General features: G+C 37.2%; 2 protein-coding genes across 2 annotated transcripts in view; one reads left to right on the forward strand and one right to left on the reverse strand.

The window, feature by feature from the left end:
• LOC126373907 (uncharacterized) overlaps positions 1 to 13,903 on the forward strand; it is a 44,860-nt gene extending 30,957 nt beyond the window's left edge. The window contains exons 3-7 of the mRNA XM_050020264.1: positions 718 to 871; positions 5,142 to 6,407; positions 8,491 to 9,674; positions 10,192 to 11,158; positions 12,091 to 13,903. Of these exons, the coding sequence (XP_049876221.1) occupies positions 718 to 871; positions 5,142 to 6,407; positions 8,491 to 9,674; positions 10,192 to 11,158; positions 12,091 to 13,542 (5,023 nt within the window). The 3' untranslated portion in view covers positions 13,543 to 13,903. The remainder of the gene's footprint in view (positions 1 to 717; positions 872 to 5,141; positions 6,408 to 8,490; positions 9,675 to 10,191; positions 11,159 to 12,090) is intronic.
• A 145-nt stretch (positions 13,904 to 14,048) lies between these two features.
• LOC126373795 (SET and MYND domain-containing protein 4-like) lies at positions 14,049 to 16,267 on the reverse strand. Its single transcript, XM_050020097.1, has 2 exons — positions 14,847 to 16,267; positions 14,049 to 14,530 (listed from the first exon to the last, which is right to left on the reverse strand). The coding sequence occupies exons 1-2, from the start codon at positions 16,265 to 16,267 to the stop codon at positions 14,137 to 14,139; spliced, it is 1,815 nt and encodes a 604-aa protein (XP_049876054.1). The 3' UTR covers positions 14,049 to 14,136.
• Between the last annotated feature and the right edge of the window lie 3 nt (positions 16,268 to 16,270).

The raw sequence follows: 16,270 nt of genomic DNA on the forward strand, positions 1-16,270 counted from the left end.
TGATCAGACCGTAATTGCCGCGCCAGCGAGCCCGCACGGCGTACGATCACGAGTACCAATATGTATACACCTTGAAACCATGTCACATTAACTTTTTTGACAAATTAAACCGTAGGTAAGTCTTATTAAATGTCAAATATGATAGTGCGACAGGGTTCTAAAGTGGGTACATGATATATATTACTCATGACTGTACCCTACCCACCTACTTACTTCATTTTAGTGTCTTTTTTTTTTCAAAATATACTTAGGTACTTACTAATAAAAAAAAAAGCTATAGACAATATTAGTTCATACTACACCGTCGCATGCGATGTTAAATGAATGTGGCCGATGTATTTCTGGTTATATATAGATTACATAAGCACTTGTATGTACCTAATAGGAGCGATGGTCATATTGATGAATATGTTCATTGAGACACTGACCTACTTATCTTGTGTCTTGGAATATATTACTCTTTTGTCCTCAAATAAATGGTGTTATAAAATTAAATAAACGTCACATTTTTGTATTCTTATACAACCGTTGATGTAAAATTATATTACTATAGTAACACTATACAACCCCGCTATAATACATACGAAATGAGGGGGTTTCCAAACTACGTACGTACCTCAAAATGATGGATGGTGATGGATGTACCTGACTGTATATAGTCGTAATCTTATGTCAAACTATTGGATGGGATCAAACGCAATACTTGTCAACTTGCAGGGTGAAGGAAGCGCGCCGCGCCGCTGCCTCGGGCGAGGGCCCGCCAGTTCTATACCTGAACGCCGGAGACACCTACACGGGGACTGCCTGGTTCACTATCTACAAGTGGAAGATTGCCGCGGAGTTCATAAACGCATTGCAACCAGATGCCGTGGTGAGTAATATAATAAAACTTGTCAACAACTATAACGTTGCCTTAAAATGAAAATCACATAAGCACCTTTTTGAAAAAAAAACATTCAGGGCGTTAAAAAGGCCACATCGAAGCAATTCATCTAAAAAAGCAATATTTCGTCGCAGACGTCGCAAAGTGACGTATCTCAAATTTTTGGCGCATCTTATTTGCACCTTATGCTATTGTCAATAAGTCACAAATAATTTATCAGAAAATTGCAGATACGTCTGTTTCTTTGTTTGTGTGTTATGTTGTTCTGGTTGGAGGCCGAGGAAATTGATTCTGGTAGGGCTCTAGCTAGAACATCACCGTTTGAGAAGTTGGTCGGTGTACTGCGGAACGGAAGGCGATTGGGGCAACGTTCTACACGCCCTATCTATAGAGTAAAGGCGATTACTCCACCGACAAGAGCGCAACTCTTAAATAAAGAGAGAATATTTGTTGCTTTTTCAGACGAATTGATTCTCGCCTTTTTAACCCCCCCGAACTGTCAAAGAGAACTGCTGATTGACAGAACTAATGGGATAAAAAACTCAGTAGTTCTCAGCAGAACCTAGTTTTACCACATTAGGTAATACATAGATTTATAAGCGTAAATTGACGTATTACAAGGCTGCCATTATTTGGGTGGGGTGCCAACATTGGGTTCAAACTACGTATTTACAAAAAGCGTTTCTTTGTTTGTCACGTCACATATGCGTTTGCTCCATACGATTGCAATTAAATTGTGAGTTGTTGTGCGTGTTCCCGTGGGGTCCAAGTTGGTTATACTGGATTCCACGACAACGATTTTGCTAGCAACAGCTAGTATGCTATACAGTATTGTCTGCTATGTTATTTATTATGTCAAGTTTCGTACAGTGTGATTTGTGGTGTTGATAAATGTTTGTCCATGTCTCCATTGAAATTAAAAATCTGCGCTACCTGTGGGTAAAGCTGCACTTGAGCGGAATCGTAGCTTACTTACACCATAACGTAGAGTCGGGTTCGAATCTCGATTCGGGCTACCACTGAATTCGGCTTTATGAATTTGAATTCATGTTTGGATCATGGATAATTGATACGTGGTTTCCAGGATCTGTGCTCGATTAATGGCAATAGGATCGCCCCCTAGCTGGCGAGGTGAGATACATAATGATTACACATCTGCCTACCCCTTCGGGGATACAAGTGTGATGCTATGTATGTTACTAGATCGGCAAATCCGCGCCGGAGGTTGCCATAACAACTCATATGCCGATGCTTCGTACACGCCCAGTAGTTGCGTACGGTCACGAGTACTAATATGTATACACTTTGAAACCATGTCTTATTAACTTTTTTGACAAATTAAACCGCAAGTCTCATTAAATGTCAAGTATGGTGGTGCGACAGGGTTTTAAGGTGGGTACATGATATTGCTCATGCTTCCAACCCGTACACGTTGGAAGGGCACGTACGTGTCCTCTTACATAGGTATATAAAAATAATTATTGCTTGGTCAAAATAATGAGTGGAAGAGGTAATTGTGCCTGGGTGTAATAAAAAGGGTAATCATTTATACCCAAAAACAAAGATAAAATATGCTTATCTCTGTTATCCGTGTAATTAGAAGGTTAAACGAAGGAAATCTATACAGCGCCATCTATAATGTTTGTGAAAAACGTAGCCTGGAAAGTCGCTCATTGGATGTGGCCTTTTTAACTCCTCTGTACTTTGATACCTATCTATAGTAAAACATTGCCTATAAGTAAATATGTACCAATTTTCTGAATTTCGTTCAATAAAATCCAATTTGGTTTTTAATGACTTTTTCATAGCGGATTAAATTAAAATCAGCTGACACGTGTTACAATGAATTGACGCATATTTTGTTTTTCCTTGAAAACTGAATATTAATTTAGAACAAAATCACGTGCAAAAATGTTTAGACATGTTAAGGCTATGTTGAAAATCCAGTATCGGGCGTTGAACAAAAAATAAGGACAGATTCGATTCGGGCTGTGATGGTAAAAAGTCCGTTGATTGCCACAATTCATGGACAACATAACTATAGTAGCATGTGTTAGGCGCTGTTTATAACAGAAACAGTGCCTGACCAGTTTTCGACCTAATAATACATGCTTGTTTCTAAAAAAACGCATTCTGTTTTTATATGTACCCATAGCTACTTACTTAGTTCGTCTGGCTAGGTAGTACCTAATGTCCTTGGGGGTTAAAATGGCCACATCGAAGCAATTCATCTAAGAAAGCAATATTACTTTTGACATTTGTTTGCATTGCGCACATACTTTTACATGCGCGAATGACAAATTGAAACACACATTGGTGACAAGGATCATCATTTATACCCAAAAACAAAGATTAAAGACGCATAATTAATGTTCTCCACGAAAATAGAAGGTTAAAGGAAGGCAACCCTGTACAGCCATCTATATTTATATATTTTTTTTTTTTGGGAACGTTGCCTGGATTTTGTCCCACATTCTCGAGCTGTAAGAATAATTTGGCCGACTTCAGTGGGCGTACCTACCAACTAAAAGTACAGACACCTAGGATAAATTTAGTATACAAATTTACGACGCAATTTAGAAATCTTATCTCCTAAGTTCGCTAACTAAAATTTACTTAAGCAAACACGTCAAACACGTTGAAGAGTTTGAATCGTTTTGTACGGCTACCCACATTCGACATACGTATTAAATTGTATAATTTCATATTGTTTCTATGCTAGAGTGGGAGCGAATAAAAACAGGCCGCGTAAACCATCAGCGAGGGATTGTCTTTATAACATCGTATTTATATTATACCATCATTAAAAAAACATATACTTTATCAGATTTTCCTCTTCGTTTTCCTGTTTTTTTTTTATATAGGTAATAAAAATATTCTTTAACTAAGAGATAGGTATTACACATGTTGATATTAGTTGTGGGTCATTATAATTGAGGATTTTACCTACCAAACTTAATCGTAACATTTATTTATTTGCAAGATAAGGATAAAGAGAAAAACATACATAAACAGCCTATAAGTACATACTATAGACTATACGTTCTACTGCTGGGCACTGGCGTTCCCACAATCAGAAGTCTGCCTAGAACGTGAGTAAGTTTTGATTTACAAGAACTTTTATAACTAACACTAACAATTGTAAGAATACTATAAGAAACTAACAAGTATTGTACGTGTACAATAAATTAACATAGTACCTATACATACTACGAACTAACCCATTCTAGCTCTTAATAAAAATACACAATGGTCCTGGTTCCAATACGAACCATCTAAGTTTATTTTGAGTTATAGGTACCTGGCATTTTCTTATCCGACGAAATGGAAAGGGACGGGTAAAATTTATGGAACACACGGTAATTTTTAGCAAAAATTTAAAAATAACATCCCAAAATTTTATACACCGACAGAATTAAATTGACAGCACATGTCTAACGGGTTGCATATCAACGAATTATACGCCCGGGTTATTCATTCATTCACTCATTCATTTTAAAATTAAGTTGTCAATCCTCTGTCCCTTTCCTTGTCGGTGGATAAGAAAATGGCGGGTATATAATAGAACTAATTTTATTTTAAATAAAATTAGGTATCTGCAGGAATCGGGGCTAACATGTAACACGTAAGCTAAACGTACTATTACGCATAAAATAAAAGCAAGGGTTAATGGTTTCTAATTTCTACCCGACTGCGGCGAAGCAAAAAGGAGAGTTGTTTGTTTGATGTCCGCCTGCGCCCGCGGCACGGATTCCGCACCGCGCGTGTAGCAATGCCGGGTGTTACACTAACACCCTGTATATGTATACGGCCGTACATAATTTATTTATGCGTAATATTATTTTTTACGTAATTTTATTTTATTTTACGCGTTATTTTTTTATGCGGATTATTTTATGCGTAATTTTAACGCCACTAGCACGAACTGCTTTATATTAAGGGTTTTGTGGCCAACCAAAGTGAAACTATAATTTAAGGGAGGATAATAAATAATGCTTGTGGTGTTGGTAACTGTAAAAAGACGGTGGTGGTTTCAACTTCTGATATAATAAACTCAAATTTTAATAAACTAACTCCAATAATTTTGCATGCCTTCTCCTTACTTACAAACTCCTTACTTTTATATTACCTATTAATTTAATATAAATAATAAAAACTTACTAACTTTTTCCCGCTCTTTTGATATAAAATTTTAATAATACTAACTAACAAGCATTTTGGTTATAAAAATACTAACACATTATGTTTACTATTTCAGTCTCTGGGCAACAATGAACTTAATGCTGGATCGAGTGAGCTGTCGCCTTTCTTAGAAAACTTGGAAACAAATATAGTGGCCACTAATGTCATCGTCAAAGGAAGGGAAGATAAGCTACAAAAATCCTTAGTGTTTGATATAAAAGGCGTCAAAATCGGCCTCGTTGGCTATCTCGCTCTTGACGCTAAAGTCCTAGACAGTGTCGGTAATGTCGAATACATAGATGAAGTCATAGCTCTGAAAGAAGAAGTTACAAAACTACAAGAACAAAATATCAACATTATAATAGCTTTAGGACACGCTGGTCTCGATAAAGACATAGAGATAGCAAGAGAAGTAGAAGGAGTAGACTTAGTGATTGCTGGTGAGAAAAATACTTTCATGTGGAACGGCGCAAGCGCTATAGATCAGGAATTAAATGAACCTATTGAAGTAATTCAAGAATCAGGAAAACGTGTACCAGTAATCCGATCTTCTGCGTACAATACCTACTTAGGCCAAATCTACGCTGAATTTGATGCTTTTGGAGAAATTACAGCATTGAGTGTAGATCCAATTGTTCTTGATGACTCCGTAAAGCAAGATAATGAATCTGTTGATATTCTCAATATGCTTCATGCAGAATTTTCAACAAGACAGGAAGAAATACTTGGTCAAACTGCCGTTGTACTCGATGGAGATTCTTGTAAATACGAGGAATGTAATCTGGGCAACCTGATAACAGATGCTATGGTATACTATCATGCTACAAGGTTTGAGGGCGAACAACCGTGGACTGACGCTTCTATAGCGATTATTCCTGCTGATATAATTAATGCATCTATAGCACCATCTATCCGACCAGCGAGCATCACGTTAGGCGACATACTAACAGTCTTACCGGTTGAAAGTAACATAGTTACTGTTACTATGAACGGAACTATTCTACTTCAAGTATTAGAACATGCTGTGTCCGACTACGATGTATCCAGTGAGCGGTTCCTACAACTTTCTGGTATTCGAGTAGAGTATAATTTAGAGAATGAAATCGGTTCAAGAGTAGTGTCCGCTGTAGCACGTTGTTCCTCGTGTTATGTCCCCGAATTCTATTCTATTGACTCTAGGAGTTACACTGTAATGATGCCTGCGTCTTTAGCTAATGGTGATTATGGATATTCTATGCTCGTAGGACTGCCAAGAGAAAATTTGGAGTACGATGAAGTAACATGTACAGCAGAATTCATTCGACAGCGCAGCCTAGTATATCCCGAAGTAGCCGGTCGCATTACGATTCTAAATGATCTAGAGACCACAGAAACTCCTCTACCATCGGTGACGGATACTCCAACAGGTACCACAGACCCCAACACAGAGACCACAGAGCTTGACACAGCCACTACAGAACCAAACACAGCGACCACAGAGCCTGACTCACAGACCACAGAGCCCGACACAGACACGACAGAGCCTGACACGGCGACCACAGAGCCTGACTCCCAGACCACAGAGCCCGACACAGACACGACAGAGCCTGACACAGCGACCACAGAGCCCGACACAGACACGACAGAGCCTGACACAGATACCACAGAACCCGACTCAGAGACCACAGAGACCACAGAACCTGACTCAGAGACCACAGAGCCAGATTCAGAGACCACAGAGCCTGACACAGAGACCACAGAACCTGACTCAGAGACCACAGAGCCTGACTCAGAGATCACAGAACCACCGGTAACGGAAGCTCCAGAGCCTACTGAGCCACCGGTGACGGATGGTCCGATATCTACCCCAGAGCCTGATACTGAGCCCACAGACCCACCAGGGACAGAAGGTCCAACAACGACGCCTGAACCTGACTCAGCTATTGCGCTAAGTTCTACACTTACAGTTCTCTTACTTACTTGCATACCGTTTCTTATGTCATAAAACTATAAAAAGTATTACTTGTATGTAATTATGATTTATGTTTCAACAATAAAATATATTTATTTTCTTGTATTTTTCTTTATTTATTCACCAGAAATATCACCAGGATGGGAATGCGTAAATACTGTTTTCTGCAGCTAATATACCGCCGATGATCGGTGTCAGTTAAACATAAATGGTAAATGTGAGTCAACTTTAGTATTCTAAGCATGTTCTACTTGGAATTTACACTCTAAACCATATTTTTTCTCGTAGTGGGCAACCCTAAAAACAATTAGCTTTATTAAAAAACTAGAAATTTTACTTGGTGTATGAAATGCTATCATGTGAACGCTTACTACCACTTCAGGTGCAAGGTTTCATAAAGCTAAAGTACACTGCTTCCATAGAAGGCGTCACTTCTGACCATTATTTATTCCGTCTACATTTTCATTAAGATTTAGTTCTTATCTAAGTATTAAAAGAGTGCACCAAAAGTTTCCATTTGCACAATCTGCGCAACTTTTGTAGGTAACAAAAACCCTAAAACTAGTTACACTGGTGGTGGTGGTGTTAATGACACTATTTTAATACCCCGATCTTTATTAAGTACATTTGAGTTATAATTTTACTGATAGGTAAGTAACGTATCTGAAATTTTTGCAAAGCATACAAACATAAAAGTAATAGGGAATCAGAAGTGATGCCAGCTACCGAATCAGTTTTCCAGTCTGCTTTAAGAAACGTTGCGCCTTAACTACTTTGCTTTCGATCTAATCGATGCAGTTTTTCAGAAATAAACGCAACTTATACATAATCTGCTATTGCCCCCGATTCCTGCAGACACCTCCTAATTTTACTTTATGTTATACCTGTCATTTTCTTAGTCGCCGAAAAGGAAAGGGACGGACGATTGACAGATCTTAATTTTAGGAAGAATGAGTAAATGAATGAATAACCCGGGCGAAACAAAAAGGTATCTCGCTGGTATGCAAACCGTTTGACGTGTGCTGTCAATATAATTCTGGCGGATTATTGGCCAATGTAAAATTTTTAGACGGTTGTTTTACATTTATGCTTAAAATTGACGTGTGTTCTATAAATTATATGTTTGTCAATTACTCGTCCCTTTCCTTTTCGGCGGATAAGAAAATGACAGATATAACTTAAAAAAAAATTAGTTGCTGTTTACAGGAATTAGCACCATTGTGAATATATTTTTTTAGAACTCGTTGTGTATTATCACATGCGAAACTGAATCGATTTGTATATAGTTAAAATTAGTTCTGTATATACTAAGAAGAATCATACTCTATTATCGACTAAATACTCGTACTTGATAACTTACCTTCATCGAGGTTTTGTAGATAGGGGATAAAATTAACATCGAAATGTACATATTGCATGCCGAATGTGTAGATTTTTTACTGCATCTTTAACTTTCTTGCTTTGTTTGTTTCAGTCGCTGGGAAACCATGAGTTTGATGACGGCGTCTCGGGCCTGACACCATTCATAGAAAATTTGACGTGTCCTGTACTAGCTGCTAATCTTAATCTCTACAACGAACCTACTTTACAAAAAGAAGCAAATCTAATGAAATCAGTCGTATTCGATATTAACGGTACACAAGTTGGAGTCATAGGTTATCTAACCCCTGAAACTAAAGTCCTAGCTGTAAGAAACAATGTTGAATATATCGAAGAAATAATCGCTATCAGACAAGAGGCAACAAGGCTGAAAAATACAGGAGTTAAGATTCTGATAGCTCTCGGTCACTCTGGTTTCAATAAAGACTTGGAAATCGCTGAAAAAGTAGAAGACATAGATCTAGTTATAGGAGGACACACAAACACATTTTTATGGAATGGCACTAGTCCTGATGTAGAGAATCCAGAAGGCCCATATCCTACACTAGTTAAGCAAGCTTCAGGTAGACAGGTACCCGTGGTGCAAGCTTACGCTTACACTAAGTATTTAGGCAAGTTGCATTTAACATTTGATGAAGATGGCGAAATCGTTCACATTGACGGAAATCCTATTCTTTTAGACAAATCTATACCTCAAGATCCAGAAGTTTTACAAATTGTTGAGCGATATAGAGAAGGAGTAATGAAGATATCGGAGGTAGTAGTAGGTAGTACGGCTGTGGTATTAAATGCGGTAACTTGTAAAAGGGGGGAGTGTAGCTTGGGCAATTTGATAACAGATGCAATGGTACATAAGTATGCATCGGAATACAGAGGACAAGGGTGGACAGACGCACCAGTAGCTATTATTCAACGTGGAGGCATCAGAGCTTCGATTGTTCACATAGAGCGACCTGCAAATATAACAAAGGGTGATCTTCTAGCTGTGATGCCGTTTGATGGCAATTTAAAGAAAGTTGAAATAAGCGGTGATAAAATCTTAAAGATGTTGGAATATGCCGTTGCCAAAACTGAATACGGACGTTTTCCTGGTCAATTTTTACATTTCTCCGGTATGTTTGTTGAGTATGACATAAAAAATCGACCAGGCATGAGGGTGGTAAAAGCATCTGTCCGGTGTGGTATATGTGATGTACCTATGTATTTTCCAGTGAACAGAAGCGAAACATACCATATATTGATGCCCTCATTCTTAGCCAGTGGAGGAGACGGATTCTCAATGTTTGATGACTTGCCTATGTCTATTCTAAATTACAATGAACTAATCGCGACCACGGAGTACGTAACAGGTCACAGTCCCATATATCCAGAAATTCAGGGTCGCATAATTATACACAATGCAGATAGAATTAATAACGCACCATTAACAAAGTATTCACTATTATCAATATCAATCTGTTTACTATGTACAAAATGGTTTTAAAAATGTAATTTGTATTTCCATTCCGTTGTATGTATAAAGTACAGTATTAGCAAAGAAACATTGTTAGTTATACTTGAAATAATATTGATTAATGAATAGGACATAATGTTATTTTGTTGTAAAGATCAAATTCTGAGTGAGATTTGAAGTATTATTGACGGATCTAATAATTAATTATATTTTGGTTGGTATACACAGCTGATATTAATAAATATTAAAAATAAACGTGTTTGCATTATTTAATTACAGCCTGTATAATTTTCATCCTCTATTTATTCTTAAGATTAAATGTATTCGGAATTATTTGTTTCAGTCCCTCGGAAATCACGAGTTCGACAACGGCGTCAGTGGACTCACGCCATTCATAGAGACGTTGAAATGCCCTGTCCTAGCAGCCAATCTTATACTTGATAAAGTCCCTGAATTAGCTAATCAAACCAACCTTAAGAAATCCATCGTGTTCGATATAGCTGGCACCAGAATAGGTATAATAGGTTACCTGACTCCAGAAACCAAGCAATCTGCTATTAAAAATAATGTCGAATACATAGATGAAATTACAGCTATTCAAGAAGAAGTTTATAACCTGCAAAATGATGGAGTCAACATCCTAATAGCACTTGGTCACTCGGGCTATGATAAGGATCAGCAAATTGCCAGGGAAGTGGAAGGTATTGACCTTGTTATAGGAGGACACACCCACAGTTTTCTGTGGAACGGCTCTGTTCCAGACACGGAGGAATCTCAAGGACCTTATCCAACTTATGTGACCCAGGACTCGGGGCGGATTGTTCCAGTAGTTCAAGCGTACGCATATACCAAGTATTTTGGAAAAATACACTTAATATTTGACTCTGATGGGGAAATCACTTTCTCCGATGGATTACCTATTCTTCTTGACAAGACAGTTCCTCAGGATCCAGAAATAGTAAAAATATTGGAACGTTACCGAAAAGAAATTCTAAATATTACAAGCCAAGTTGTTGGTAATACATCCGTCATACTCGATGGACAAACGTGCGATAAAAAAGAATGCAATCTTGGTAATCTAATAACTGATTCAATGATTCATTACTATGCAACCCATTATACTGGAGAGCACTGGACTGACGTTCCAATCGCCATGATGCAAGCAGGTGGTATAAGGGCATCTGTTGCTCATATAAAAATGCCGACAGATATTACTAAAGAAGATCTTTTAGCAGTCATGCCTTTTAAAGGTCCCCTAGCAACAATAACCATGAATGGTACAATACTTCTAGAGATGCTAGAACATTCCGTCGCCAATCACGACGCGCCAAGACCGCGTGAATTCTTACAAATATCAGGCCTTCGTGTGGTTTACGACTACAATCGTCCAGAAGGAAAAAGAGTAATCAGCGCTGAAGCAAGATGTTGGGCTTGCAATGTACCAGGATACTTTAAAGTGAAACCTAAAGAAGTTTACAAAATCATCATGCCTGCTATCATTGCCCAGGGTGGCGATGGTTATACCATGCTTCAGGATTTACCACAACAAATATTACCTTACAACGAGTTTACGTGTGCTGATCATTATGTTCGGAAAACCAGTCCAGTATTCCCCGCAGTTGAAGGAAGAATTACCATAATAAAAGAACAAGTACACAAAGGCACAACTCTAGCCTCATTTTCGACAACTTTATTATTTTTAGGCGTAGTTTTTAGTTTTTTGGTTTCTCGATAGTATAATTGTATTGAAGTATTATGTTGATAACTGATGAAGTATTAGGTACGATGATGACGACGAAGCAACAAATGACAACTTAGTATTTAAGCATTTTGATCGTCTGCATTGATACAAGACTAATAACGATCTCTTATCCATTGAACAAGCGTGACCAATGAATGTATACTGCATAATATTAAGGTAAAGTACATTGAGCATAATATTATAAAAAATGTTGTGAGATTATTACCTCAAAACTGTAATTTATTTTAATTTAACGTGGAATGTGATGCATGCGAAGTGTTTTATATTGTGAGCGTACATTTTCTATGTAGGTAATAAATATTTTCTGTAATACATCAATTTGTTGTTCTTTCAAGTACTAACCCAACATCATGGGAATGGAATATTTATTTCCCGATAAACGGACTCTTATCACAAATTACATAGGTATCTACTTTTTCTGTCGTTTGCTTGTAGTAAATTCATGTTATGCACATACTAAACTTAAACTTTCCTTGCAGTCTTTGGGAAACCACGAATTCGACGAAGAAGTGGCCGGAGTGGTACCCTTCATAAGAAACGTTTCGGCCCCCGTCCTAGCAGCCAACCTGATCCTGGATTCTGTACCCGAAATGCAAGAAGAAACAAATCTACGTAAATCAGTTATCCTCCATAAGAAGGGAGTAAAAATCGGCGTCATAGGATATCTAACCCCAGACACGAAGTTCCTAGCTCCACGAAACAAAGTCGAATATGAAGATGAAATAATAGCATTAAGAAGAGAAGTCGCAAAACTCAAGGATCAAAACGTAAAAATACTCATAGCCCTCGGACATTCCGGTTTCATTAAAGACTTACAGATAGCCAAAGAAGTTGATGATTTAGATCTAGTAATAGGAGGTCATTCCAACACTTTTTTGTGGAACAGTAATACTACGAAGGAAAAGCCTGAATACCCGCAAGGATCTTATCCCACTTGGGTAACGCAAGCATCAGGTAGAAAAGTTCCCGTGGTGCAAGCATACGCTTACACTAAATATATAGGAAAGTTGCATTTGATCTTCGATTCCAATGGGGAAATAATAGAATGCGATGGAACACCAATATTGTTAAACCAAGACATTCCAAAAGACCCAGAATTATTTAGATTGATAGAGAAATATCGTGCCAATATAGACAGTATAAATAACGAAGTCGTCGGTAGTTCGATGGTGTTTTTAAATGGAGAAGTTTGTCGTTTGCGAGAATGCAATATAGGTAACGTGATCACTGACGCAATTCTGTATTACACTAAGAAGTATTACGATGATCAACACCCGGAAACCTACATATCTGTTGTGCAAGGAGGTAGGATAAGGGCTTCCATCAGTAACCCAAAAGAGCCACCGTTTGGGTTGACTCATGGCGACTGGATCACAGTTCTACCGTTTTCGGATACGCTTAGTATTGTCTACATGAACGGTACTACATTATTGCAGACATTAGAACATTCCGTTGACTCGTGGCGTAAAATTGATACACCTGGACAATTTCTGCAGGTGTCCGGGATCAGTGTTACGTATGATTTGGCGAAACCACCTGGCTCTCGTGTTGTAGCCGCTCAAGCTACTTGCTCGAACTGCACTGACTTGGAAGATATTAGACCAGGTTATCAATACAACTTAATAATGTCCACTTTCTTGGCTGATACTGGCGACGGGTACTCTATGTTTGAAGGGCTTAGAAAAGAAACACTTCCATACAGTGAAGTTAGTTGTGTTATAGAATATCTGAAAAAATATAGTCCTATAAATCCAGGAGTGTATGGTCGTGTCATAGTTCTGAATGAAGATAAAGTAAATAATATTCCAGTCTTAACTAATTCAAATAGCATAAGGGAAAGTAGACTTTTAGGGTCAGGCGCTGCGAAAATCTACAGCAGTATCAGTTTTATAGCTCTCTTACTTTTATTCACATCCAATGTGGACTTTTAAACCTAATATTTAATCATTTGTGCCATCTACCTCTATTCTACGTAGAATTATAATTATTATCTCAATACAGAAATAACCATTTCAGTCATTCAAAGGCATATATTTTTAGATTATATAATAAAATGACAATGCTTAAAATTATATAACATAAGTAATAAAATATTTTAGAATATAAGGCACTATTACTTAAAAAGCTCAATGTAATAACATAGCAATGTAAATAAACTCTTAGTACAATTTTTGGTATACACATTTTTAGATAATAGATAATATGTGATAATGTATGTACATTGTACAACATTTACTGAAAATAAATTATATACCTACAGTACATAGCTTTTGATTAACTTCTAATAGAACTATAACAGCAAATCAAACAATTACAATGTTTTATAAATGTCAAAGAATAATCAATTATAAAATACACAAGCAACTTGGAGAGTATTCAATGTCAATATTATTCTAAAAATCAGTAATATAATCAGGTATATTCCATACCATATGTATTTTTGCCCGCATATGATAATTATTTCTATCCCAGTACACTCAAAACTCAAACAAAATTCTACAACTTCAATAAATCTAGTGGACGATCTATTTTACTTTAGGCACAGCATCCCATTGCACTATCTTACTATAACCATAAGGCACCAGACCCCTCAATATCGTCAAACACTGCTTCACTGATTCCTGACAATCAGCTAATTCCCCGCATGGGGCGTACGGCTCTAAAGCTTCAATCAATTCGCATAGAGGTTTATATAACTTCAAAGCAGTACCTTGATCTCCCTTCTGTAGCTCGTCTATGGCATCTGCATCTAGAATTTTGTCTTTAGTTCTCAGGATGTTTGCTGGTACATTTCTACATCGAGTCATTTGTAGATACGTAGGCCAGTTATTAACACATGCTTCACAGAGACATGTGAATTTGTACTGGAACCTCAAGGCCTCTTGACGGCTTTGCCTGTCTTGTAAAGCATGGTGTGACCTGGAAAATATGAAGCATAATGTTAATTTCCTAGTACACTACAAACAGCATAATAATATATAAAAATTCTATTTCCAACTAATTTTAGTATTTGAGCACTTAAAAATAATAATTTAGGTATTGAAATAAATATTCTATATATTTATATTGACCTTTTTTTATCATTATTTTTTTTTAATCATCATTTATCCAATAAATCTGATAAATGCCGAGAGGCGGGTAATAGCAGGAAAAAATAATTAGTAAGTATTTACATATAAGTACTGCAAATATCAGTGTCAATGAACACTGCTTATTAATATTGTAAAACACTCACCCATAGTTGTCAAATAACTGCATCCCTTTTTTGATAGGTCTTAAAGCGTACAAAGTCATCTGTCCTGTTCTCAATTTGCTAAACCTCACAACATTGGGAGCACATGAGTGATTCAAAAGACTGTGATAAGCATAAGGTGCGCTGGCTATACTCATCTCTTCTATGTAGTTGCCATCCCAAGTCTGTATGTTCGTACTCAGACCATGCATATTGGTCGGACTCGTCATAATATGCAGTAGTAATGTCCCAGCAACACAATTAAGTACTGCTTCTTCCTGGCTCTTATTATCAGGCTTAAGAAAATCAGTATTCGTAATCAAAAAGTGTAAGAATACTGCAGCAGTAACCGCCTTTTGGAAGATATCAGATATTGACCTCTTCTCTATATTGGAGGCTAGAGTATGTATTGATGGATAATACTGAGAATCATATACCCATTCGCCATCAACTTTGACATGACCACGATATTCATTATTCATATTACGTTCAGCCTCTTTGATGGTATCAAGCAGGCCTTCCCAATCAGAGTGGTCATTACGAGCTTTAATCACTGTCCTCAAAGCAAGAAGTTCTAATTTTGTAAAGTCCATTTGGACCAAAGTTGCCATCAAATAGCATTCAACTGCATGGTACTCCACCCATGCTTTCTTTCTGCACTCCTCACTACAGTAAAGACTTAAGCAGCACTTTGTACAAGGTAGTAAATTTAAATCCCGAGATAAACAATAGCTGCAACTGAATAGAAATTGAGACTTTAATAACAATGTAAAATAAGGGTCTTCTTGAACTAAAATTTCTCCGACTTTAATATCCTCTCTTGCAATAACATGACGACCCATTTCCTCACTGAAGACCACTTCTAATTTAGTACTTGCACAAGGAAATCTAGGATCTCTTGGCCCTTCTAGTTTGAGTATTTTTTGTGTGGTTTCATCATTACTTTCATGTATAAATTCATTTTCTTTTGCAAAATATTCTTCACATGTGGTCTGTCTTTTCAACATTTTATCTTTTAATTTTTCTGGATACTCCATGGTTTGTATTTCTTTGATGTCCTGCAAACATTCTTTGTACTTTTTCAGAGAGAGAAAAACAGCAGATCTGTTGGATAAAGCTAAGCAATAACATTCTGACTTCAAAGGGGCATGTAGGAGGGCCAAATTATAGTACTGCAATGCTCTGTAATCATCTTTGTTTTTAAAAACCTGGTTACCTTGGTTACGGTAGTATGAAGACACATTTTCAGTCTTATGGACCGCTGTGACTTTGGGTAGTGCTTTCAAGGTGCCTAGGAGTTCATATACATACAAAACTCTTTCGCCATTTGTTGTTAATGATAATAGTTTCTGGGAAATATCCTTGATTTTCCCCTGATTTGTTAGCTTTGCAATGACGTTTTCGTAGCAAGAATCAATAGACATTGT

Source organism: Pectinophora gossypiella, chromosome 16 (assembly GCF_024362695.1).
Source record: "Pectinophora gossypiella chromosome 16, ilPecGoss1.1, whole genome shotgun sequence".
Lineage (NCBI taxonomy): Eukaryota > Metazoa > Arthropoda > Insecta > Lepidoptera > Gelechiidae > Pectinophora > Pectinophora gossypiella.

Excerpts from the sequence above, each read along its gene's own strand:
- LOC126373795 (XM_050020097.1), bottom strand. The coding sequence starts at position 16,267 with ATGTCTATTGATTCTTGCTACGAAAACGTCATTGCAAAGCTAACAAAT. Across the intron at positions 14,531-14,846 it reads CAGTTATTTGACAACTATGG|GTCACACCATGCTTTACAAG; the intron begins GTGAGTGTTTTA and ends CATATTTTCCAG.